Source organism: Lissotriton helveticus, chromosome 4_1 (genome assembly GCF_964261635.1).
Source record: "Lissotriton helveticus chromosome 4_1, aLisHel1.1, whole genome shotgun sequence".
NCBI classification, from domain to species: Eukaryota; Metazoa; Chordata; class Amphibia; order Caudata; family Salamandridae; genus Lissotriton; species Lissotriton helveticus.
Window position 1 is genome coordinate 639,418,216 of NC_136063.1, and position 27,766 is coordinate 639,445,981.

General features: G+C 48.5%; 1 protein-coding gene across 1 annotated transcript in view; it reads right to left on the bottom strand.

The window, feature by feature from the left end:
- UBXN2B (UBX domain protein 2B) overlaps positions 1–27,766 on the bottom strand; it is a 331,727-nt gene that overhangs the window by 201,726 nt on the left and 102,235 nt on the right. Inside the window, exon 4 of the mRNA XM_078687273.1 lies at positions 11,385–11,532. Coding sequence (XP_078543399.1) covers positions 11,385–11,532 — 148 coding nt within the window. The remainder of the gene's footprint in view (positions 1–11,384; positions 11,533–27,766) is intronic.

The window sequence follows — 27,766 nt, forward strand, 5'->3', positions numbered from 1 at the left end:
TTTGTATGAAAGGGAAGGATGATTGATTTGGCCAGTATGTGAGTTGGATGTGTTGTAAATTTGTAAATAGTATTTTGTATCTTTACGTATTGTAATGTTTTTCATATGTAATATATTTGTACATACGCAAAAAAGTCTTGATTCAAATTGAAAAAATTATGTTCCACTAGTGAAAAAAAGTAATCAATAAACTAGTGTTGTGAGTTAACACATGGACCGGTATGCTTCTTTCTCATAAAGGTCTGCCTCAGTAAGTTAAAGTCACGTCCAGTACTGGCATATTTTTTTTTGTTCTTTAGAGGTGATGAGTACAGCAGGCGTACCCACTGGATGAACTCTGGACCCAACCCAAACTTAGCCAGAACTGCCCACAAATAGGGCCACTCAACAGTGTCGATGGCCATAGTCGCATCCAATGACGCAATTACAGCGGGCTCTCGAAGGGTGTGGGCTCTATCATTTTTAAACAATCTTAATATCAAGGCAAAGATTCTTTTAACAAATATTTTCTGTTACGATTTTAGTCAATCAATATTTATAAGAGTGGCAGGGTATAGCTCACGCAAAGCCACATTACTGGATCTATTGCTAATAAATATGGAAGTACTATCTGGCAAATTCCCCAAACTCTTCTAGCATATGACAAAATGAGGATTAAGATGTTCACTTTCTAAATTTGGAAAATGAACTTCAAGTTGAAAAGCTGAACGACAAACGCACCATCTTATTGGATTGCTTCAGTTCCAACACATGAATTCATGAAATGAAACGCAACATACAGTGCTCACGTAAAAAGGGAGATGTATGTCCACATATCACTTCCTAAATAACCATTGGTGACCCCAAGGCTACCCACCGGGATTCCCAAAGGCGATATGGTCACACAGGCATAGCGTTCTTTTTACGAATCATTTATTACCCTTACTCAGGTCTAGGTAATATACTGAGATGCTAAACATTTTCCTTAATTCTTTGTGTAAAAATAATGAAGGTAACTGTAATGAATACAAACCAAATAACCACCCAGAAAAGCACTCACAAACCCAGGGCAATTAGAGGCTCCAGGAGGGGGGCCACACGCCCCCCCTCCTTTCATTTTCAAGGGCCTATCCAGGGGAGATGGTGGTCCCTGGGGCTTAAAAGGCCTGAGAGGAGGGCTACCTTCTTAAAAAAAATGTTTTTTTGAAAAAGAGGAAATCACTGGGGAGGTTATGGTCCCCAGAGCTGTACATGGCCCGGAGGGGCCCACATGGTCCCACTTCATCATATCATGGCCCTGGGGTGATGGTAGTCCCCGGGGCCCTTTCAGGCAATGGAGGGGGGGGTCCGCGCTGCCCCCCCTGGTTGTGGTTCCTGGTGCTCCTAGAGCCTCAGAACGAGGGCCACACAGCCCTCCTCAAGTTGTTTTCTTAAATCATTCTGCCCCGGAAAGGTGGTGGTTTCTGGGGCCAAGATTGGCCATGGGGAGGGGGGCCTCAGGCGACCCCCTCCCCTACTTTATCATATAATGAAGCCCCCAGGACCTGGCCCACCTAGGGGCACATCTTCAAAAAAGCATGGGAAAATGTTCTTTTGCAATATTTTTGTTTGTCCTGGTGAGATCCCTGGGGGACCCCAGCACCAGAGGTAGGGGGTCAGGTTATTCCTACACTGACCCCCTTTTATTATTTCTTTTTTTTGGGGGGGAGCTTGGCTGATGTTGAGTCCCAAAATGGCTGCCAACACTTCCTGGTTAAAGTGTTGGTAGCTATTCAGATCTCTGCACAAGATCATCATTATTCGCAAAGGCTTCGCAACCCTAGATATACAAATTTGGATTTTATGTAATATCTTGAAAAATAGTGAACACGTTTACTCCAAATAACACATGGCGTGCTTTCTGGACCATGAGCTGCCTTTCTGCCACTTTTGGTGTAATTCCGTCCACAGGTTCGGGTGTAGTAATGTCAAAAATCCCTAGGGGAATTAACATGGGAAATAGACTGTTTTTCTCAAACCCCGCTTGACGCATCACCCCAACACTTTTCATGCACACTAAGAATCATGTTTGAATCATTCAGCATTACGTCCATCATTTGTTGCATTTACACTTTTCGCCCTAAGTGGGATGGGTATCGCCAGACGTGGGTTCCTTGCGCACTGTACCACTGGATTGAAGTTAGCCTGGCTGATGAAGGGTGACATACCATGAAACCGGTTCCAGGGTGCTTGTTTCAGGTCGAGTGAGGAACCTGGCTTGGCAATTCGGTCTGGACTGTTTCCCTGAGGCACAGGGTCGAGATTGCTTTGCATATGGCTGGCTACAAACTGGGGTGGCATAGTGGGCAAAAGAACAAAGGATTTAACTCAGATCTCTTGACTGGGGGAGAATGTTTGAGTCATTCAGCATTCCTTCCATCATTTGTTGCATTTACACAATAAGAATCTCCGGCACACTTTTTGGGGAAAATGTTATTAAGATTCGCCAAACACCTCCAAAGATAGAATCATGTCTAAAAGCGCCGTTCCTATAGAAACTAGGTCCTACCTACAACTAAAGATCTAATACACAAAGAGAGCGACGAGGAGCTTAGGAAAAAGAGGTCCAGTACCCGTGCTCCCAAGGCAGTACGTCAAAATCACTAGAGAGTAACTATTCCTATGAGTAAGTGCTAGCCCACTCTGCAGCGAAGAGTGTCAGAAAAAGGAAAGAGTAGTTGGTATTCACCTGTCTTAATAAATGAGTGAAGGGTGGATGCAAGGGAAATCCTCAAATTTGAAGAGTAGCCCTCACACACCCGTTAAGGTGTCATGCTTCTTTATTGGGCGTTTTGCTTTTCGAGGGGGTGGCGCTGCAGTCCCCCACGGGCCCCGCGAGAGGGCTCGTTGGCAATTGGTCAGTGATTTCCCTGACCATGTCATGAATGATGTAATATGTGACATCAGCAGCAGTGGATGTGGGCGCGCGAGTTATAGTTAGCAGAACTAACAATAACGGAGGAATTTCAATGGTTTTGTACGAGTGAAATGTACAGCTAACTATAACAGCCCTGAAACCTATGTTTTTTTCATTGAATTTCTAAGGTTTTTTAAATGCTAATTCCTAACAATAACATGTCTGAAACCTATGGTTTTTTCAGTGAATTCTGAAGGTTTTTAAATGATAATTTTTAAATGTAATAATAGTTATATGTATTTTTTTTATAAGGATTTTCTACTGTTTTTTAACTGTTTATTTTTACATATTTTATTTTTTTAATTACATGATGTTTTTAATATAAATGGAAATAAAAATGTTTTTAAAATATTGAAACTGAAATATTGTTATTTTTGTGTTGAATGTCTAAGTGCAGAACAATAAGTGTGTTGGTTAGTTAGGGGACTGCATGCATAGTGGATAGGGGTTTAAAGCAGTCGATGTGCTAAGGCCTGGCTCAGTGCATGAGTACTTGGGTACTGACTGAATGATTAAAGTACTGCAAGGAAAGTACCTGGGGGAATATATAAGTGAATGGATTAATACATGGTGCTCAATGGGTCACTAGAGGAGTGCAAGAGTAGTGACAGGGTGTTTCCTGGAAGTGTATGGATACTGACCGGGGAATTGAAGGTGTGAAAGACAAGTGTGTAGGTGGACAGAGGACTGCATGCACAGTGGATAGGCGTTTGAAGCAGTCCATGTGCTAAAGCCTGGCTCACTACATAAGTACTTGGGTACTGACTGAATGATTAGAGTACTGCAAGGAGAGGGCCTGGGTGAATTTTGTAAGTGGTTGGGTTTTGGCGCAGTGAATGGATTAGTACATGGTGCTGAATGGGTCACTAGAGGAGTAAAAGGGGAGAGACAGGGTGTTTGCTGGAAGTGTATGGAACCTGACTGGGAAATTAAAGGTGTGAAAGACAAGTGTGTAGGTGGTTAGAGGACTGCATGCATAGTGGATAGGGGTTTGAAGCAGTCCATGTGCTAAGGCCTGGCTTAGAGCATGAGTACTTGGGTACTGACGGAATGATTAGAGTACTGCAAGGAGAGTGCCTGGGTGAATTTATAACTGTTTTAGTTTTGGTGCAGTTTTTACAATTTTTTCAGATATGTACTGGTGGTAACTGACTGACTAACCAGTCCTAGAGCCAGTCCTATGCTAAAAGACACTTAGAATACAGGTTAAAACAACCAACATACACTAGGGAACACTATGCGTGGGGTAACCCTGTGATTAGAATTACCTCCTCTGTAAGCCCCTAGTACATAATAGGGCAGGGGGATTAAAACTACCTCTTAAAACACGTCATAGGGCGCGTTTGCACACTGGTGAAGGGAGTGGGGGCTGAGCTGACGTGTGCAAACACGGTATGTGGCCGTTTTAATTTGGGGGATAAAGTCCCCTTGAATCCTGAGTGTCCCTTGGGTCCAACTAGCCCACCAGGTACGTCCAGTAAGCGCCACAGAGCTGCATTGCAGAGAGGTGTAAAAAAAAGGGCACAGCCTGGATCACCTCTGTGCAACGCAGCGCAGTGGCACTTACTGGAAGCACCTGGTGGACTAGTTCACCCCCAGGGTCCCTCAGGAATGAAGGGTAATTATTTCTCCACCTAAAAACCCGCCAAAGGGCATGTTTGCACACGTCACCTCAGGCCCTATCTGTGAGAAAGTGCCATCATTCTTGCATGGTATGCCCCCACTTTTTGCTGAATTGCTGATGTGCTTTGACTGAGTGTGCCCTGGGCTCCTGCCAATCAGGTGCCCAGGGCCTGTGTTCCTTCCCTAAAACTGTATTGAAGCTGAAACCCAATTGGCATCTCTGGCCACATGTCAGCCCCTGGTAAATATTGCCCTAGGTACAGCATTGTGACCAGAGAAGACCCCTAAGGGCTGCAGCACTAATTTAGCCACCCTTAGGGGCCCTGCACCCCGACACCCACACACTGCCTTTGCAGACTGAGTGTCCTGGTGCAGAACTAAATAAAGAGACGATATGGCACACATCCCTGTGTGCCATGCCAACAAACCCACTGCCCTGGCATACATCAGTCACCCCTCTAGCTGGGTGCCCTATGCCAGTGGTGTGGCACAGATGCATGAGCCCTGTGCCCCTACACTGCTTAGGGCCATTCCTGGGCACTGTAAGTGCAGTGATGCCACTAAGAGTATATGGTGCTGGGAGGTTGTCATTAAGAACTCCACAGCCCCATAAGGGCTACACTGAAGACTGACAAGTTTGATATCAAACTTCTAGGCACATTGAACCCACACTGATGCCAGTGTGGGATTTAATGTAAAATGCACTACAGAGGGCATCTTAGAGATGCCCCCTGAAACCTAACCTACAATCCACGTCTTGTCTGAGAGGCTGCCTAGGCTGCCACACAGCAGACATGTTGCTGGCCCCTGGGTGGAGAGCTCCCCGCTCTCCTAGGCCTGCAACAATGCACATCCTGAGCGATGTGCTAGGTCTCCTCCCCCATGATGGGCCGGGAGAAGCTTCAAAGGCATACCGCCTTTGTGAGCTTCTCCAGACCACTTGCTGTACTCAGCAACTGGACCCCACCGGTTCTGACCTCCACTCTGGTGGGAAGACTAGTGGGAATCCCTACGTGAGGATAGGAGGTGTGCCAGCCTGTGCCAACTCCACCCCTCAGGTGGGAGAGGCGAGGTGAAGCACAACTGCGGGCCCCGGCCATCTTGAGGATGTGGAGCCTTGACCAATCAGAGATAGGCTCCTGCCTCCCTCCCACAGGAGAGGAGCAGGATAGGGGGTGTATTCACCCCAGGACAGGGACCTATTCGTCCCTTCCCCTACCTGTAACACCCCTAAATTTAGTATTTAGGGGCACCGTAAAACTTCCTTCCTCAGATCCCGATTTTGAAACAAGAAAGAAGACCAAGAAGAAGAAGACTTGCTGTGCAGCTGCTAACAAGAGGACAACACCAACTGACTTGGCCCCAGCCCTACAGGCCTGTCGATCCTTGAACCTGCTCCTGCTAAATCCCGGCGTCTACTGCAGACAGCAACCTCAAGAACCCTGGAGGACCTGCCTGCCTTGACCCTCTTGGAGACTGGGACTTCCACTAGCAGTGGCTCTGCTCAAACAGCAACACCCCTCGTGCCAGCCAGGAACCGCGAATCCAGCCAACTCTGCACCCGCAGAGCCCGGCCTGTGCCCAAGTGGACAAAGACCCTGAGGGCGTTCCCCCGGCGATTCTGACCTGGAATCCAGTGCCTAAGGAACCTCCTCGATGACCCACACGATGCCTGCAGACTACAAACCAGGGACCCCTCCAACCGCGAATAGCAGAGGGTAAGATTTCGCGAAGTCCAAAAACACCCATGCACCCGGCGCCCCCCGGCCTCCTGTGCCCAACTCCAGGGTGCCTACCTACCCTCCAAGATCCCAACTTACCCCTTGAAGTGGTGGTCACTCCAGAAGATCCACCTTCCCAGGGCCTGCAGCCTTTGTTCCATTAAGTACTGGTAAGTACGGTTAGAATTACTTTTTAGGATCAGTACTGGGCTCAAATATGCAGCACTGAGGTCTCTCCTGATAACAGGTGAGTAAACCGGAATTCGTAGTTCGGCTGATTTTAGAGGAATATTTGTAAGTTTCAAAAATCGACACTTAGAAACTTTTTCAGCAAAAAACAGCCAATGATAGCCTATGGAAGGAAATGCAAGTTACTGGTAAGTGCGGTTAAAATTACTTTTCAGGGGTCAGATCTCTATTGAATAACATTGAGCACCAGATGGCTCAAAAGCACCCTGCACCCCGCCGCCAGAGTGCCCCTGGCAGTGCAACCTTTGTCCTATCCTACTTACCCATTTGTCCTGAGCAAGTGACCAGGGGCCTAACTCCCACCGCAGCGTGGCCTGCTAGCCAGCAGCCACCAACCGAAGGTCCCCTGCCACTCATTGGATAACATTGGGCCTAACTACCTCTGCACCCGGTTGCCCCTGTGCCGCTGAGGGTGTACCAACTGTACCTACCTGACCCTGGGAGACCCCTGAGTCTATGCCCAGAACCTTAACTCTGCCTGTCGAGTACTTACCTAAAAGCCGATAACTCACTTTTCTTCCATAGGCTAACATTGACTGGTTTCACTTGGAAATTCTTCTAATTGTAGAGATTTGGAATTTTAAAATATTCATCTAAAATCAGCCGATCTACGAATTCCGATTTACTCACCTGTTATCAGGAGAGACCTGAGTGCTGCATCCTTGAGCCCAGTACTGATCCTGAAAAGTAATTCTAACCGTACTTACCAGTAACTTGAATGGAAGAAAGAGCAGGTTTCCTGCTCTCTCTTCCAAATACCAAAGCAGTTTGCTATGGCAGGGCGGGAGCCGCGAGGCTCCCACCCTGCCATAGCAAACAGCAGTGTCCAGGGTGTGGGCACCCCGGGACACAGCAGGAGCCAGCCCTGGGGGGTGGCGGTCCCCAGGGCCATGATAAGGCTCCAGGAGGGGGGGCGCGCGTCCCCTCTCCCCTCAATTTACAAAGCCTCGGGGGGGTGGTCCCCGGGGCTGGGGGGGGTCTGTCACTGACCCCCCAATTTGAATATTTAGAACCCCGGGGAGGTGGCGGTCCCCGGGGCTGTGGGGGCCGTGAGCCCCCTGCATATTTTGACAAAAGTCCCCGGGGTGGCGGTCCCTGGGGCTTGGGGGGGCCTTTGAGCCACCCAACCACATTTTTAAAAGCCCCGGGGGTGGCGGTCCCTGGGGCTGGGGGGCCCGTCTTGGCCCCCCATTACATTATGCACATTGCCCGCGTATATTTTGTTTTCCCCCGGGGGATGCGCGGATCCTCCACGCATCCCCCATGAAACTTTAAGGATAGGAACGGACCGGAGCTGGTCATAAGTTTTGAAAATTTTGCAAAGATTTATCAATCGGAGCCAAAGTTATTGGGAATAGAATGTTGCAGATTTCCTATGGAAAATAGGTCCTAACTATAACTACCTACTGGCGACCGCAGTAGGTAATACAGATATATATAAAAAACAAAGGTTACAGGTATGTTATAGTTAGGCTGACATTTCACTCATACAAATCCAGAGAAATTCAGCAGTTTTAGTTAGCTGAGCATTTGAGATGTCATCAGTGATGTAATATGTGAGGTCATAAGCAGTGCATTGCAGGGGCGTAAGTTATAGTTATGTCAGGTAACTATAACTGCTGAATTTCAATAGTTTTGTACGAGTGAAATTTGAGCCCAAGTTCCTGTAACCTTTGAGGGTTTTTTCCAGTGAATTTCAATTTTTTTTTTTAACTAATACCCGTGTTTGCAGAGTGGTGGACAAAGGTGGCAGGGTCTCTGACCAGCACACAGCAATCGCGCTTTGTGGGGTTTACTGGCCAAAACAAGAGGGGTGCTTGGCCCCCAAGGACCCACAGCACCAAAAGTACTTAATCGCCCAACTAGTAGTGCGCCAGGAGGTGTGTTTGCAGAGTGGTGGAGAAAGTGGGCATGACCTTGGAAGACGTCTCAGCAACCTTGCTGTGTGGGACTTATTGAAGGTAATGGGAAAGGTAGGTGGCCCCCCAAGGTCCCTCAGGAACCAAGGGGACTTCACCCCTCAACTAATAGCACAGCAGGAGGCACGCTTGAAGATTGGTGGAGAAGGGCGCATGGCATCGAGGGAGTTCTCTTAGCAGTCGTTTTTATCTTTTAATTAACTTTTATGAGGGGAGGGGGGCTGCATGGCCCCCTTTCACCCAGACAATTGTAGTCCCAGGGATCCAATCTCCCAGGCCAGGTCTTTTGGAATGGCGGAGGGGGACATGCAGGCCCCTCAACAGGCCGATTTCTTTTTATTTTTGTATTTTTTTAATAGTAAGATTTATGGTAAGTATAGCACCTAAAACCACAAAGCGCCTCTTGTGGCTATCTAGTAGTTCGAGACCGGTTGAAAATCACAAATTCAGGACAACCATGATGGAGCGAAAGCCGGATACAGGGACCACTTTAGACCTACAGAAAAAGTTTCCTTCAATAAGTCCAGCCTGAATTATTCCATTTGCAGTAGAAGGGGCAGCGGGGAGCAGTTAGAGTATCATGGGTGGTCATCTATGTAGCGTGGAAAGCAGGTCACACATCAGGATGGTTGGTGCTGTAGCCAAAAGATCCTTTCAGGTGTTGCAGTTGGTCGTCCCTGGAGGGTCGCATTGGTGGTCACCAAAGGGCTGTCGATGCAGGAGCCCAAAGTGCAGATCACATATTGCCAGGCATTGCTGGCCGTTGCTCTGGCATGAAGAGTCTGGTTCAACGGAGCTTAGTATTGGCAGGTGTCAAGATTTAGGTGTGAACAGACCCATTCGCAGTCGTGAAGAGCCCAAAACCTCAGGATTTCTCCTTTTCACAGGGAGAGGGCTCAACTGATTTCCACACCAATGATCCGGGACGTGAGGGGCACCTCTTAGGGATCACTCCAGCAGAAGCCAGCATGGCTCAGACAAGTACAGTAGCAATTGCAGGTCAGCTGGACATATGCAGGGAAGCCTCTGGAGCTTGGTATCCCCATGTAGCTCAGAACAGGTGGTCAGTAAGCTGACCCTTGGAGTCAAGTCAGCTTGACATGAAGGGTGCAGGTCCAATCTTCCTTCTCAGGAAGTGGGGTAGCAGGGCATTTAGCCCTTATTAAAGGAAATAAATTAATCCAATATTATCATATGGGAGAGGCAGGCCATTTAGCCCTGGGGACACCATACCCAGCACCTTTTCAAATGGGGAGGGTGCCTGGCCAATTACTAAAGGGTAGAGGAGAGCCATGTGCCCCGCAGATGATTTTGGCCCTGGGTACCCTATCCCCAGGGGCTGGCCAATTACTAAAGGGGGCCACACACCCATCTCCCCAAGCCAATAGTGGCCCGGAGGCCCCATCCTCCAGGGCCCAGCCAATTGCTGAAGGAGGAAAGGGCCTGCCACTGGCCGCTTTCAGACTTGTGACCCCATTCCCCATGGCTTGGCCAACAAAGAGTGGGTGCCCTGGTGCCCTCCCAGGGCACCCACCATATCCTGATTGGGGCTCCCCGCATCCAGCGAGAGCCGGCATTGCTCCCGCCTGCAGGGAGCAGGCAAAGTTATTGCTCCCTGCGGGTGTGAGCAATATTCAGATCGGTTTCCCTGCCCACACCACTGTGAGTAGGGAAATAGATCTGAAGGCCGCTACCAGCTGGCAGGAGCATTTTTAAAGCTCCCTCCAGCTGGGAGCGGACTTCATGTTTGCTGTCGCTTGGCAGGAGCTTTGAAATTGTTTCCGCCAAGTGGGAGCAAACACAGGTTTCCCTGCCGGTGCCGGTGCAGGTATAGAAATCGCTATGTCCTTAGGTGGGCATCCCTGGACATAGCAGGAGCGGCCCTGGATGGTGGGGTCCCCTGGGTCACTAATGACTCCGGTAGGGGTGAGGAGGGGCAGACCCCCACGGATCGGGGTCCCTGGGACCTAAATCGGCCCAGGAAGGGGTTGCGTGCACCACCTCCCACATAATTACATAAACAATTTCTCCGGGACATGGCCCACCAATTTGGCTAAACAAAACAAGCATGTGACACCGTACTTGGTTTTTAATTTTGTATGGATTCTCTGCGAAGTTGTGGGAAGTTTTTTTTTTTTTTTTAAAGTTTTGGGCACCCGGCCGCATCCAGGTGGGAGCCCACCACCAGGCGTAGGGGGTCAGGGTATGCCTACTCTGCCCCCTTCTGTTTTAATAGTTTTTTGGGGACTCTGGCTGAGTCCCAAGATGGCTTCCACCCCTTCCAGGTTGAAGGGTGGCAGCCAATCAGATCTCACCATGAGACCTGTCGGATCCGCAGATCCAGTGGGCAATCTGGGAGGACTGCATAAAGGACAGCTGCCAAACTACACCTAGTGATAGGACCCAACTGGAATGCTTTTATACAGTGCACTGAATTTGTGTGTCATTAGTCAGCATGATGCAATGTCAATTATTAAAATGCTGGCACTAGCTGTTGCGGTTTGCCTGCATTGTAGGTTCATGGGGTGTGTAAAACAAGGACCTGAAGAAGGAAGAAGGCATGTATACTACGACGTGTTGCCCATCTGCTGTTCTAGGGAGGAAAAATAACAGTGCTTAGCTGACCTAAACAGCAACAATAGCAACTACATGGCTCTCATATTTCACACCTTATCAGCTGATAAAGTTTGACAGACCTATGCAATGCATTCCAAGCAAGGCAGGCATATGATCCATGCCCACACTTCTGTTAAACCTATTGAAAGTTTCAGAATTATTCGATTCTTGGGTAGACTACAGATTCAATGGCATAATATCCCGTATTTTCGCATGCAAGGCAAGAGTCCAAAACAAAAGACTGTTGCTATGATTTCAACAAGTATTCATAACCTTGTTGTTATGTACTTCATGTAAGCACAATTGCAGTACAATTCTTACTTTAGTTTTACTGCTCTCTTCCTCCACGGGGACGGCTCCATGTTCCTTTGCCTCTTTGAAGAGTTCATTTACAATTTCTCCTGGATCCCTTTTCTGGGAAGCAGATTCAGGCTGCAATCCAATGTCACTTGGGCTGCCGTCTTCCAACCTTAGAACATAAGTGGTTTTAGTGGTCCAACCATCTATAGGTATTTGAGAATATATAAAGGTTTAAATAGGCACTATCCTGTGCATTCTGTTCCAAACTAAGACCCAGAAGAGAAGCTGGGACAAGGCTCAATGTTCACATTAAATTATGGCAGGCGCATTTCAACAACACTTTATCACATTTTCTGACCTTCAAAAAGTAAGAAAGCCTTGTTCCTGTAAAATACCTATGCATTATGCAGAAAGTAATGCACATGTGTAACTCCACACATACCAGTGACATGCAAAGGCCAACCAGAGATCACATTTAGATACGCGTAATCAATTCAGCAACAGATCCTATTAAACACCTGTGGACAGGCATAATAAATAGGGATTCGGGTGGCAGACAACCACCGGAAGGTATGCCCACCAGGCATTTCAAAGATTAAGCGTATCTGATTTACATTAATTGTATTGTGATTTTTGAATCAATGATCAAGAAATTGTAATGTGATGTTTTTGAAATGACAAAAAACATTATATATTTTCATGATAAATCATTGTTTGAATTTGAAAATGATGATTGTAAATACAAGAGGATGAACTGATAAATTGTGTTTTTCATTATTGATGACTAGTATTTAGGTGTTTCTCACACCAGGTGAACAGTGCGTGATTGAGACAAGCAACGCAGCTTGTGATTATTTTCTATTTTGAGTTCACAAGGGGTGACAGCCCTTGTCAATCGCAGCACCCATAGAAAAAGTTTATTCATAAGGACTTAAAGTGATCAACAGGAGTGCTCCCCATAACCAAATATTCTTGTATATAAACCAGGCATTTCAGGGAGGTGATATGGTCTAGGCAGACTGCAGTAGGGTATTGGTGGCTAGCAGGCTTAGAATGGGGCTAGGAGGTGTCTGGCAAGACATTGTGGGTGGCCACGTGTTTTCTGTAAGGAATGCTACCTGGTGGCTGCAAGAAGTGTAGGGGCAAGTTTAAACCTGCTTTTAGCTTTAGAAAGTAAGGTTGTTTCAGGGGGATGCCCATGCCAACATTGAGGAAACGCTCTGTCTCGTTAACAGAGTGCAGAATGAAAATCTTCTATCGCCTCAGTGGGGAGGTGTGGTTGGATGTGGAGGCTGGGCTCGCTTGGTTCATCAGGCCAATAAGGGTGTGGCAGCAGCAGTGTGTGCTTTTTCCCTGTGCAAACCAAAATGGTGAGATGGGTGGGGAGTATCGAGGACGAGGAAGCAAGTGAAGCGAGAATGGTAGCCAGGCAGGGTCTTGACGACTTGAGGTACCATTCCACTATATCTTTTGCCAGCAGCAGCAGAAGGAGTAAGACACAGACAAGGATCGTGCATTAGCAACACGTGGCAGCTTTTAAATTTGCCTCGAGGCCATGGAGGACCCTTGGAGGAGTCTTTGATTGACGGCGGCACAGAATGAATGAAGCGCCACAGAGGAGGGGGTTGGGCAGAGCTGCAGCAGCTGCGTGGACAGTCATGAAGCCCACAGTTGCGGACAACCAGCGGAAAGGGATGCTGCAGTTAAATGTTGGTAGCCTGCCACCAAGGGAAGCTTCAGCAGATGGAGCAAAGTGTGGGCAAAAGATGGTGAAAAGTGGGCAGACAGGAAGCAGTAGGAGTGGTTCTGCAGGAACCCAGCATGGGCATTCTTCAGCAATACTGGCTGCTATGCAGGAATGGAGTGTGGATGAAGGTAGTGCAGAGGTGAGGAGGGAGCGGAGGAAGAGGAGTGTTGGCCAGAGGCAGGAGCACTGAAGGCAGTACATGGTGCAGAAAAGCCTCTGAGTGTATATGAGAGGAGATAGCCTGTAAAGGGGTTGGAGGTCTTGAATTGCAGGGTGGCCCCAAAATAGTTGCAGTGGAGATGTGGTGAGCCAAGGGCAGAATAAGTTTTATAAAAGTGAGAGGCACAGGCAGTCTAGGGATTTGCAAGAAGAGAGAGAGGTAGGTGGGTTTCTGAGAAGTATGAGGCACAGGAAGAAGAAAGGGATCTCAGTTCTAGCAGAGTCCAGGCTGCTTGAAAAAGGATATTCCTCAGCATAAAGAGGTGTTACCTGACTCTAGAGAGCTTAGTGCTGCTACTCAACCCAGAGCAGAAGGGACAGCAAGGGGCAGGATGGCCAGCTTAAATGTGGTGTTGGACAAAATTGGTGAAAAACGAATGCAGGAAATTGGGTAACTGGGTGAAGGGTGAGGACAACCACTGAAGCAGTAACTCTGGTCAGGGTGAAACACATGCTGATGCAGCTCTGGAAAACAGATATTGAACATGTGCTCTCTAGTATCAGATCAAACAACCCAGTAAACTCATAAACATTGCTGCCTGCACCCAACCATGGAGTGGCTTGCTGACATAATCCAAATTATCTACCCAGGACTGGTTCTGCATCTTTTGGCTTGACCTGAACCTAATGTAGTACATTTATGGGGTGAGTCCATACTTGGTGACATCATCAACAGTGCATTGCGGGCGCTAAACTAACTATAACGGGGGAATTTCAATGGTTTTTTATGAGTGAAATCTCCAGCTAACTATAACATGTGTGAAACCTATGGTATTTTCAGTGAATTTCTAAGGTTTTTTAAATGCTAATTTTTAACTATAACATGTGTAAAAGCTATGTTTTTTTCAGTGAATTTCTAAGATTTTTTAAATGCTAATTTTTAACTATAACGTGTGTGAAACCTATGGTTTTTTCAGTGAATTTCTAAGGTTTTTTAAATGCTAATTCCTAACTATAACGTGTGTGAAACCTATGGTTTTTTCAGTGAATTTCTAAGGTTTTCATTGGGATGTGCTTCATATGATCGCACGCCTCCAGTGTAAGCAAGGAGTTTCCCCCATTGAAGACATGTTTCCAGAGTAAGGCCCCACAAAACTCTTATTGGAACCTGTGCATCTGAACGGCCTTCCAATAGGCAGAAAACCACTTGTCTATGTCATATCCTCTGCCATAGCTGTGCACCAGATCCTTAGGTATGTGGACTTTTTTGTCTCTTCCAGACACTGTAGGTATGCTGCAAACATTGTTGCTGAAATATGTTTGGTGTTTCGTGAGCCATTGTCCTTGGTCAGTTTCGCTCTCGCCAAGGCTCTTAGCTTTCTTCTGCTCAGCTTCCATGGCCAGTTTCTTCACCTCCATCTTAAGCATCTGCAGTCTAAACTACCTTTCAGCCTTCCTGTCTGTCAGCTCCTCTGAGGACATGCCTTGGGAAGACACACTGCTCTCTGCTCTAGCAGGGAGTTCCAACTCAGGAGGCACGTCATCCTCTTCCCCTGAGTACTGAATCTCAGGGCTTGCATTCAGGCCCTGCTCCTGCCCCTCCATGTCAGCCTCCTCACTCCAATCCTCAGTTGCTCTCCGTAACTGTTGAACCTCCGCCCAGGCCCTGAGTGTTTTATGAAGCTCCATCCCCTAGGTGCCTTTCTTGGTTGGCAGTCCCCTTTCCTTACAGAACTGCTTGAGCTTAACCACAGTGTAACTATGCAGGTTGGCCAGCTCAAAGTCCATTAATACAGGTGTTGGCAGGGACAGGTAGAATGAGAGTTGATATGGAAAAAATAAAAGAGCCAGGCAAGGAGAATTAAAAAAAAACACTTAGTATCAAATTATTTATCTGGGTTTTTTAGTTAACACAAAATCACTGTATGACCCCACACAAACACAAGTCCAAATGTCACAACTGAACACCCATGTAGGAAATTGGGTTACGAGTTGTGGGGGGTAAACACCTACTCAAGTATCAATGATAATTCTGGTCAGGGTAAAGCAAATGCAAACCCCAAATTAACCTGTGCTCAACTCTCTGGTAGCGTGGTACAAAACAGTTCGGCTTAACTTAGAGGCAATGTGTAAATTATTAATACAGCTTTTCAAACAATAATAATGTGAAAACACCACAAAACAAATTCCACACCAATCTTAAAAGATAAAATGTAAACAATTATTTCAGAACAAAATGACAAAAATCTAATCAGTAGGATCAGAGATATGCAATTTCAAAGTTATAAGTAAAAATAGTAAATACAAGGAGATGATGGACTGAGTGCTGAAACGTTTCAGTCACAGACCCAGGCACAGATCTGAGTTGAATCCATCATCGTTCTTTAGCTCACTTCGCCATCCTAGTTCAGACCCAGCTATATGGAAATCAGTCTTGACCCTGTGCTTCATGGGAACAGTCCAGCCCGAACTGCCAAGTGAGCACTTCCCTGGACCAGAAACAAGCATCCTGAGACCGGTTTTGGGGTAACACCCCTCAACAGCCAGGCTAGCTTGAATCCAGTGGCAAAGTGAGCAAGGGACCCAAGTCTGGGCATACCCTGCCAACTTAGGGCCAACAAAGCAAACCCAAGGAGATGATGGGCCGAGAGCTGAAACTTTTCAGACACTTACATCCAGTCACAGATCTAGGTTGAATCCATCATCGTTCTTTAGCTCACTTCGCTACTCCTGTTTAGACCCAGCTATATGCAAATCAATCTTGACCCCGTGCATCATGGGAACAGTCTAGCCGAACTGCCAAGTTAGGTCTTCCCTGGACCGGAAACAAGTATCCTGGGACCGGTTTCGGGGTAACACCCCTCTTCAGCCATGCAAGCTTGAATCCAGTGACAAAGTGAGCAAGGGGCCCACGACTGGGCATACCCTGCCAACTTAGGGCGAACAAAGCAGGCAGTAAAAATAGTGCCTAGAAGCACAAAGCACCAACTGTGGTTATCTGGTCGAGCGGGACAGGAATAAAGTCATAAGTTCAAGCCGACAACTATGGAGTGCGGGCCAGATGCAGGGATGAAATTAGGCAAGCTAAACAAAGTATCTTAAAACCTATTTGCAAAGCGTTGTGAGATCCCGTCTGGAGCTGCAAGGCTGCAATTCGAAGTCTTGCGTCATCATTGAGGATGCTGCCAATGAGGTGCTTGTGACAAGAAGGCTTGCATCAAGGATGTGTAGCACAGTGACTGTTCCGAGAAAGTTGTGAGCTTGTGAAGTAAGGTCCTAAAGCAGTGGTTCCGAAGCAGAGCTGCAAAGAGATGCGTTGGGCTGCATCTATACTGCTCACAGGACCACAGCTGCACCTTCAGGACCATTTCCATGGATCCAGGACCGGGATAGCACCACTTGGGGGTTAGGGCTCACAACAGACAGGTGCTGAGTTCAAGGTGGTTGCAGCCTTTTCTGTCCCTGAGGATCTGATTAGGAGGCCAGCCAACTAGACCCTGGAGTCACTCTGGTGGTCCTGGGATCAAATTGCAGGTCCAGTGCTTTCTCTCAGGCACCAGGACAGCACAGCAACAGAGTACTAGTATTTCTTACAGAATAGCACAGCAGTCCTTCTGAGTCTCCCACAGGTCCAAATGTGTAGTCAAGGGTTGGGCCTGAGAGACCATGATATATACCCGGTGCCCACTTTGAGGTAAGAGAAGGTTCTGCAGGTTTCCACGCCCAGGGGTGTTTGGAATGTCCTGTCTCCCTGACCTAGTCCCAGCTTAGGGTCATAATCAACTAGTGTCAAACCTTTTGTGAGTGTGCTCAGGCAGAGCCTTTGTGATGTGCAAGGATGGTAGATCAAAGATTCCCCCCTCCTCAAGTCAGAGATGGCCCATCCTGCCGACACAGAGTCTCCTTTGTCTCACTGTCTTGGAGCAATACTCAAAGTCCAACTTCACTAAGTCATGTGATCCAGGATACAGGCTGCGGGCACCAAATGGGTGGGACAAAAAAATTCAAATTTTCTAAAAGTGGCGTTCTTAGAATTGTGACTTAAAATCTGACTTTACCATTAGAGAGGGTTTTAAATTATATTTCTTTAGACACCACACCCAACATTCCTACTTGCTTTCGATTAAAAGTTAGCTCTTATTAAATGTAATATGGTAACCCAATTTTATGCTATTGGATAGACAGGCCTTTTAGAAAAAAAAAATAATCTATGAGTTTTTCACTAGCAGAACAAGTACGAGTTAAAAGTGCATGTCCAACCTTTTATTTACACTGCACCAGGTCCAAAAGATGGTTTAGGTCTGGCAAACGGATTGCCAGGTCGAGATTGCAGTTTAAAACTGCACACACAGACTGCAATGGTAGGCCTGAGACATGTTGAAAAGGCTACTTAAGTGTGTGGCACAATCTGTGCTGCAGGCCCACTAGTATGAACAGGAGATTGTTTGGACGTGCGTTTTGAGTTAATGCATTAAAAAACACACTTTGATAGCTACAGTAGTTTTTGTGTTCTTGTTACACCTTTTCTTTGTTCATTTATTTTTAGAACATGCACGGTCAACATTTAACTCTTTTTTTTTCCAACATATTTTTATTCATTTTCAACCACACAAACATCTTGCAGATATTTCACATCAATACTCATGAGCACATATCCTGGTTTTTAACATTAGTATCTGGCTGATCCATTTGTTCATACTTTTGTATCGGCATGTCCATCTTCCTTTCATGCATATGCTTCCTAACAACGGGGACGTCCTTAATGAACCAGTGCGATTTAGTAGTTTGTTCAGTTCCAGCCCTTGTGCCTTTATTCCAAGCATTCCTTGCATCTGCTCTTCTAAGTATTACCCCTCCCCTCTAGCCCACCCAATCCCCTTCACCGATGTGTCCTCCATCAATACAATTGGCAAAGCAAACAATAATGTGAGACATTGCTATGTGGCACGTCTCTCCTCTGCTTCTGAACTAGTTAGCCTGGCCAAGCTCAATCCCACCTTCGCAACCGCGGCTCCTGGAGATGATAAGAGCCCCACTATAGCCCCTCGATTCAGGATATGTCTGTTGGCATGTCCGTAGAATCTCTGTCTGACCCCAATTCAGGTAGCAACCGCAGCACAACCATGGCCTCCCAGGCTTTCGTGGCCTCCAGTGCCTTATCATTATTGGCTCTCCTGGCCTGTTGAAACCGTACTGTACTCTCACTGGCTGCCCATTTGGTTAATTGTGCCTTCCAGCGCTCAACATTGGGCCCCTGCCTGGATTTCCAATGCATCGTTGTTAGATCTGGGGGTCTCTAGTTGGCAGAGGTAAGTACCTTAGACCAAATAGGGACCCTTGCTTCTAGTCAGGGTGAAGGAAGGAATAACCCTCTGAGATAACCCCTGCTCACCCTCTTGGTAGCTTGGCACGAGCAGTCTAGGCTAACCAGAGGCAATGTGTATAATATTTGCACTTAACACAACAATAATCCCCAATCCACCACAAACTGAGACCACACAGGTAAGTATATTTTATAAAATATATATCTTTATCTAGTTTCAGCAAGGTAAATAAGGCAGTTGCATGATAATCACTTTGTCAATAATGTAGCACTTAATCTTAATGGTTGCAGTATATAGGAAGTCTCTTATTAAAAAGCAGTCTCAAGTCTCTTATCTTTTCAATACCCAAAGAAAAACGAGTGATATTGATGTACTTTGTTTTAGCTCTAAAAACGAGCAGTACACACAATGCCCACGTGTAATTCTATCTATGGGCTCCAAGCGCTGTCAATGCACCTTACCGCGAGGTCCAGGGACTCTTTCTTTCTCCCGGCACAGCCTCGGTCTCTTGAGGGCCCCAGGCGCACACTGCCGTGCAGATCGCACGCGTCCCCGCCCCGCCCGGTCCCCTTTTCTCTCCCGCCCGCTCTCGACAATCCAACGAGCGGCGGGGGAGGTGGTGCTGCTCACCTTGTGGGGAACGGCAGGCCCGGGGTGCGGGACGCTAGGGATTCCCTCGGCGAGGTCAGGTCAGCCTTCCCCGGTCCCGGCAGTGATCACGGCACTTCCTCGGCTTCAGGATCAGCTTCAGCTCAGGCAGCCAATCCCGTCGCGGCTCCTGGGACGAGCCCCTCCTGACGCGAGGCCGCCGACCAATGACAGCGCAGCCTCGCCAATGACGCTACGCTCCGCCAGCCAATCCCGTCACGGCTTTGGTGAGGGGGCTTGGCTCCTTCAGCCAATGGGAGCGCGGCGGCTCCGATCTTCGCCGCTGCAGCTCCCCAGCGATCGGTAATCTTCTGGAGATATTCCTGGCCCCCGGCAGCGGCGGTGACGCAGCCCACAGTTGTTTTCAGTGCGCCTTGCACTGGGAAGGCCCACAAACCTCCGCTCTTCACCCCACACGTGTCGATGAACACGTGGATCTTGGCCACACGGCAGGCTGGGTCAGCGCGGCGCCCTCCCTCAGGTTAGAGAGCAGCCAGTGCGCTACACAGCCCAATTACAGTGTTTCACGATCTTTTCACCACACAGCAGCTTCAGGGGGCACAGCAGAGTCTTGTAGTCCTTGGGCAACCTTTATGTCCCTGGGTTGCAGACAGGGGGCCAGCTCTTCTCAGGCCCTTGGAGATTCAAGTTTGTAGACACAGCACACAGCAAAGTCTTGCAGTTTCAAGCAGGTAGGGTCACAGCACACAGCAAAGTCCCTTTCTCCTCCTCAGCTTTCAGTTGAAACAGCGGAACAGGTCAGCCCTTAGAGCACACAGCAAGGCAATCTTCCTTTAGTTCTCCAGCAGTCCTTCTTCCAGCAGAGGTTCCTTCTTGATTGTAGAATCTTAGAATCTCATCTTCTGTAGTCAGGGGTCCTTCCCTTATACCCCTAAAAGTCTTTGAAGTCCTTTGAAGTCTCTTGTGCAAGGGGGCCCTGAGCCCGGTCTAAACCAGTTCTGGGGGTTGCTGGAGCGCTGGGTGTTTCTGGTTTTCGTCTCCTGTCAGCATCAGGGTCAGAGTTGACAGTTTGGCCGGCAGGAGGGGGAGCCAGCATGGTGGTCAGGCAGGCACAGCCCGGCACTATCAGGCGCTTTCTCCTCCCGCCTCCCTGGCAGCAGATGTGGCCTTTCATCCACGGGCTGACTCCGACCCCCTCCCTCCGGGGGCTCTGCAGCCCCCGTCACCCTCAGATCAGACAGGCATTCCACAAACAGACCCAGGCACACAGAAAGGTTTAGACAAGAGAACAGCCACTTTCTAAAAGTGCTATTCTCAAACACAGGATTTAAAAACAACCTTCACTAAAAGATGTGTTATTAAATTCTGAGTTCAGGGATATCTTTCACTTATGTCCCATCTTGTTCTTATGAGAAGATAGGCTGGGATCCATTGGGACCAGCCTCCCCCATGTTATTCTATGGAGCAAGATAGCCTTACAGCAGTGAGCGCACAAAATGGCTGCTGCCCACTACCAGAGCATGTGACCTGCACTAGTACATGCTCTACCTTATCCATACACTGCACCCTGCCCAGGGGGGTACCCTGAGCCTTCCATAGGGGTGACTGATGTGCACAGACAGGGAAGGGTTAGGCCCAGCCAGTGGAGACACTGGCCAGGGGATATATGTAAACAACAATTCCCAGGCATGCACAAACGTAACTAGCAAGTACACATGTAGATAAAGTTATCTACAACAACAATCGACAACTGCTTTCTCCAATAAAATTGGTTTTAATTTCTTTCAAATATTCATAGGTAATTCATATGATAAAAATGCATTACAATGTTCAGAGTCAGTGCAAACTTCATTGTATCTATACATGATATGTCAAGATTAAAATTTCAGTAAACATTTAAAAAAAAAAACAAAAAACTGATGGTTTCCTGTCGACGCGTTTCGACACGTGAGTTGTGTCTTCTTCAGGACTGTACCATCGATATTCTTTTGATATGTCACAAAAATAGTGTAGATATATATTGGGTTAAGTTCTCTACGGGCGAATTTCCCAACAAAGTACTCCGGTTACAGGAATATCAAGGCACTTAATATCTTAAATATAGTGACTCGTGACTGGTGGCATGTGTTAATCTGATAATGGTTAAAATATCTTCTTTCCACTCTATGGTGTATCAGGACGCTGGGGACGCTGTGGGATGCTCGTATTGACGACCCTGCTCAGAGGGTTCAGTGTACCGTGTGAACAAGCAGGGGGCCAGTCAGACTTGACGGAAATGTAATTCGGCCGTTTGGTGGCGGGTCAGATAAGAGACCGCTCTATGTAAACACCAGAAAGGTTTAGACAAGAGAACAGCCACTTTCTAAAAGTGCTATTCTCAAACACAGGATTTAAAAACAACCTTCACTAAAAGATGTGTTATTAAATTCTGAGTTCAGGGATATCTTTCACTTATGTCCCATCTTGTTCTTATGAGAAGATAGGCTGGGATCCATTGGGACCAGCCTCCCCCATGTTATTCTATGGAGCAAGATAGCCTTACAGCAGTGAGCGCACAAAATGGCTGCTGCCCACTACCAGAGCATGTGACCTGCACTAGTACATGCTCTACCTTATCCATACACTGCACCCTGCCCAGGGGGGTACCCTGAGCCTTCCATAGGGGTGACTGATGTGCACAGACAGGGAAGGGTTAGGCCCAGCCAGTGGAGACACTGGCCAGGGGGACAGGGCAGTCCACTGACTGCACACAGGCCCTGCGCTGGCAGGCCTGAGTCACCTTTTTAGGGCTACTCATGTGGGTGGCGCAATCTGCGCTGCAGGCCCACTAGTAGCATCTGTCATCACCAGCCCTGGCACACACAGTGCACTTTACTAGGGACTTCATGGTGATACAAATATGCCAATCAGGTATATTCAATCAATATGACAATTTACAGAGGTAGCACTTACACTCTGGCACTGATCAGCAGTGGCAGAGTGTCCAAAACATCTAAACCAGCAAAAACGAAATCCAGCACAGCATCAAAAATACATGAGTCAGAGGCAAAAAGATGGGGGAAAAACCACGCCAAAGGTGTCAGGTCTAACAATCGTCAACTCCCGTTTAGCTAATAGCAACCCCATGTCCAAGAACTTACTCGTGATTTTCGTCCTGGCCGTGTGGGGAAACCGAAGCAATATACATACACCCATGTCCGGCTCTATCCGCCTATCAATTACCTCACATAGGACATCTATCACTTCCTCCCAATATGTCCCCAACTGCGGGCAGCTCCACACCATATGAATAAATTCCGCCTCCTCTGAGTTGTAACGGGGACATCTGGCTGTATCTATATTAAAATACATATTTGTCCGTGCCGGGGTTAAATACGCCCTATGTAAAACATAGAAGTGGATAAGCTGGAACCTAGCATTACGCATGCTCTTCCACGCTCTCTCCACTATCTTAGACCACGTTATATCAGAGATTTCCTTACCCAGGTCTGCCTCCCATTTTCTACGCAACTGACTCAACGGCTGCATCCCCTCAGTCACCAATCGTCTATATGGACACGTTATAGCCTTACAGGTTCCCGCCGCCATCACTACGTATTGGCATGCTAAAGAGGTCTGCGGCTCCGATAACCCTCCTCCCCAAAGGCGTTGGATTGCGGCCACGAGGACTGAATGTAGTAAGAAGCCGCCCCTGGGAAGATCATATCTGTCTTGCAGTGTCTGATAGGGCAGGAGAACTCCCTCCTCATAGAGGACCCCCATCAATTGTAGCCCCTGTTCCTCCCATATTGCCAGCGCTGACCAATCCCCCCCCATGCGGTAGGGCTGTGCACATACCCAAAGGAATCTCCGGTGCATAAGGCCTAACAACCCCACCCCTCCGTTGGCTTCGGATCCAGCTTAATTGCAGCGCCCTCTCCTCGTGGGTCAAGGAGCCAAGCCTCAGCCGCTGGCAGAGTATAACAGATGACAGCACGTGACGTGGTATCCACCGACTTGCCGGGCCATCCGGGCCCCTGAACTCTCTCGCCACCGCCTGTGTAAGCCATTGTAGCTGGGCTGCTAAGTAATAGAGTTCGAAGTCTGTGACCGCCCATCCTCCCTCAGCTTGGGGTCACATCATCGTGGCCAGGGCCACCCTCCTTCTGCCTTTCCCCCATATGAACCCCCCATCAAGGATCAGAGCATTTTGAATATTGGGCCCGGCATTCAATTCGGCAGTGTCCTGAAATAATACAGTAGTCGAGGCAGTGCCACCATCTTCAATAGTGCCACTCGGCCGGCTACCAACAGTGGCAGGGTGCTGCAGAATGCTATGTTTCCTTTAATCCCTCGTAGCGCTCTACCCACATTACCCTCTAGCAGGTCCACTTGCGTATGATATATTTTAGTCCCTAGATAAGGCAAACAGTAAGGCTCCCATCGTATTCCTCCCACCCGAGTAGGGCTCGCCACCATCTGATTAACAGGAAACAGGTAAGTCTTTGCGCAAGAGCAAACAGCAACGGGGACAGCGAGCACCCCTGTCGCGTTCCCCGTCCAACAGAACAAGCTAAGGAAACCGTCGCCCCTGTTCTCACTCGGGCCGTCGCTGAGCTGTAAAGAATCCGGGTCCACCCCACGAAGGTCTCGCCCAGGCCCATCACTCGCATGATCTGAAAGAGGAACGGCCATTCCAGGCTATCGAAAGACTTTTCGATATCAACCAAGAGGACCGCTGCAGAAGGCACTAAACCATGGTCCTCCTCCAATATACGAAGTAACTGCCGCACGTTACCAGATGTATTACGCGTGGGAATGAAGCCCGCCTGGTCCTGGTGGACCAGCTGCGTCATGCATGGGAGGAGCCCTGTGGCAAGGATTCTGCTCAAAATTTGGTAGTCAGTGGTCAACATTGAGAGTGGGCGATATGCCGTCATATCAGATGGCTCTCTCCCTGGTTTCAGCAAAGGGATAATAATAGCCTCTCGGTGGTCATCGGTAGGTTCCCCATTTTCCAGGTCTCCTGATACATCGCCGGTAATAGTGGAGCTAGACAATCAACATACGCAGAATAAAATTCCATTGGCAGGCCATCCCCCCCAGGAGGTTTGTCACGCGCCATATGCTTAATTGCGCACCAAATTTCTCCTAGTGTAATCTCCTATCCTAAAAGGTCCGTTTGCTCCTCATCCAGGATAGGCATGGTCGATCCAGAGATAAACTCCCCTATAGCATCCTCATCCAGCTGTAGTTTGCTGCGGTAGAGTTCAGTATAGTAGTCCAGAAACAAGCCATTTATCCCTTGCTGCGTATACACAAATTCCCCCGTTGGGGCCCTTAGTCCCAATATTGGTGTCCCTCGGGGAATCGGGTTAGCTAACCACACCAGCAGTGCGCCCGCCTTATCCCCTTCCGCATGCACCTTTGCCCGGTATACTCTATAATCAAACAATCGTAGCCTCTCCACCTGAACTGCCACCGCCTCTCTGGCCTCCAAAACCTCCCTCTGCGCTCCAAGTCCTCTGGGCGGGCCCTTTCAGCCTCACGCAACCGGTGCTCAGCTGTTTCAATACCATTTAATAGCATTTTCCGCACTCTCACCATCTTGGTGATACAGAGGCCTCGCACTACTACCTTAAAAGCGTCCCACTCCACTGCCACGGTTGTTGCTGTGCCCTCATTTTCAGCAAAATACTGATTTACACCCCTCCTAAGGTCCTCGCGGAAGGCTGGATCTTCCAGCGCATCCGGTCGCAACCACTAGGTCAGTTCAACAGCTCTCTCTCGGGTCCACCTTATCTGCACTAATAGCAGGTTATGGTCCGACACTGTCCTAGTAAGGTATTCACTATTGAACACCTTGGCATTGATATCGGTAGTACATAGCACCGCTTCAAGACTCACATGCAGCTCGTGGAGACAGGAGTAATAAGAGTATTCCCGCTCCTCCAGATGATGCTCTCACAATGTGTTTACTAGCCCCCAATTAGTCTGCCATGTGCATCTAGCCTTAGAGATCCTATGTTTTGGAGTGTCCGGGAGTGGCGGGTGGGATCTATCCATCTCTAAATCTGCTATCGAGTTAAAGTCTCCTCTCAACAATATCGGGCCAGTCATGAAGGGTGCCAACTTCCCTGATAAGTGACCAAAAAAAGAAACCTGATCGACATTAGGGGCGAAAATGCTGCCGCGCATCACATCCACGCCATTCAAGCGACCCGCCACCACCACAAACCTCACCTCAGGATCCACCAATTGTGGCCTTGGTTGGAATGGAACTTCCGCTCTGACCCATATCAGTACTCCCCTACCAAAAGCCGAATAGGTCATGTAAAACAGCTGCCCCCTCCATCTACCCTGTAATGCCAACCCCTCAGTCCGGTTGATGTGCGTTTTCTGGAGAAAGGCTATGTGAGTTCCCCATCGTACCAAATAAGCATGCACCTTATGGCGTCGCAACATTGTGTGGAGTCCCCGCACATTCAAGGTAACACATTTCAAATCAAGTAACGTCCCCATACTGTGGCCAATTCTTCCTGTACCTCTGCCCCCCACATTGGAACACACCGGTGGATCTAATTGCCCCAAAACTGTCCCCAACTCCCCCACCCCAGAACAGGCGCTACAACACTAGTCCCATACAAACTTCTAATCTACTTGCTCCTTTAGTAAAAACCAAGGAACCAAACCCACACAAAATTAGGGGAGTGGGTCCGGAGCCTCAAAGGGCCTTCTTCCTAGTCCTCCAACAGCTCCTTCCGTACCCCCAAGAAAGTTAGGCGGCCTCATTTGGGGCAACAATGTGATGGGACCACGACAGTACATACTCGTCTGGCTGCATAAGACCCTCCAATCGCCAGCGCTAAACCCCTAGCTCGGACCGGGGGGAGCGCCCCTGGGCCGGAACCAGTTCCTTTCTCCAGCTTGCAACCTTTCCAGACAATCCGTAGTGTTATGCATCTACGATCTCATCTGCTGTCCCAGCCGTCATATGTGGCAAATGCACACTACCCGTTTCCGACTCATCTGTCCGAGCCCAGTGATCCCTTCACCGATTCTGACGCCACTAGACTCAGTTCTATTTTCGTGCGAAATGGCAGTGACAGCCTGCAACATATCAGAGCATTCTGTCTGTGTCTCCATGGGTTTTTGAGCTGCAGGGTGGTGTCTGCTTATGCGCCGTGACCAGTGCAGACGCGGCCCCTCTGCCAGTTCACTCGTGGCACCTCTATACGACTCCAGCCAATTCCAGGCGTCCTCAGGCTGTCATGGAAGTACGTCTTACCGTCCATGGCTATCCTAAGGCGTGCCGGGAACATTAGGGAATACTGAAGGCGCTCATCTCAGAGCGCCTTCTTGACATCAAAGAACGGTGCTCGACGGCACTGCACTTCGAAGGTGTAGTCCGGGAACAGCGTCACTTTACCGTTGCCCACCTTGTATGGGCCTGTGGTTCAAGCATTGTGCAGCAGAAGTCCAGGTCCTTATAATGAGGCAGCCTAGCCACCACTGGTCTAAGCGGCTTCCCAGGTACCAGTGGTCGAGCTGGGACCCTATGTGCTCTTTCCAGGGTATAGAATGATGAAAGGCCTTTGGGTGCCACTTCTGTTTGCAGCCAGGCTTCAAAGTAGTCCACCATGTTGGTCCCTTCCACTCCATACAACAGCCCTACCACTCGAATATTATTTCTTCGATTCCTCCCTTCGGCGTCTTCCGTGCGCCGCTTCAGGGTTTGCAGTTGGTTCTGGACATCTGCCAACTGTGCTTCAATTGCTTTTTGGGCAGGTTCTAGGGTCTCCAGGGTGACCTCCGTTTGCTTACCCTATCAACAAGTTTAGTATGATGGGCTCGGAGCAATCCCAGTCCCTGTGCCACATGTGCAATCTTCAGCTGAAGAGCTTCCTTGATGTTGGTGATGGCCTGAAGTCTATGATCCTCCTGATTCAGCATTCCCTCTGTATGCTGTGTGGGCCTTTCCTGCTTGTCTGGTGCACCCGCCTCTTCTTCCTGCTCAGGGGGCACGCCCGCCTGTTTTCCTCTGGCCTTCCCCATTGACGATTGTGGCACATATTTCAGCACCCAGTCAACCCCACCTCCGGTGTCAAACGGTTTGCGTGCTCCTCGCATGTGGCGAGTTTGTACCACCAACAATTGGGGCTGTCGTCACTGTTTCAGCTCTTCCTTCTCGCTGTATCAGCTTCGGCTCCCCGGCTCACCCCGCAGGCTCCTCCAGTTTCAGCCCGCACTGTGCAACAGCTCTTCCCACAGTAGTCGCCCACCGCTGCCAACCAAATACAGAACAGCACTCTTCTGGAGAGCCTGGCCTCTCCTGTTCCCAGCATAGACGGCCTCAAGGGCTGGGGAAATACATCAAGAGTCCCATACAGCTTTCATGGTCTTTCCCTAGGGGCTCCTCTGCGTTGCACACACCCCTGCACTGTACTTGTCTCCTTCATGCATTTGTCTGCTGTTCTCTTCCAGGCTCAGGGTCCCAGTTCTCAGGCCTCCCCTCACCTCGTAGATGGTCTCTGTCTCACTGCTCGTCTCACTGCAGCTGAAGAAGGACTTCTATGGAGCAGTAT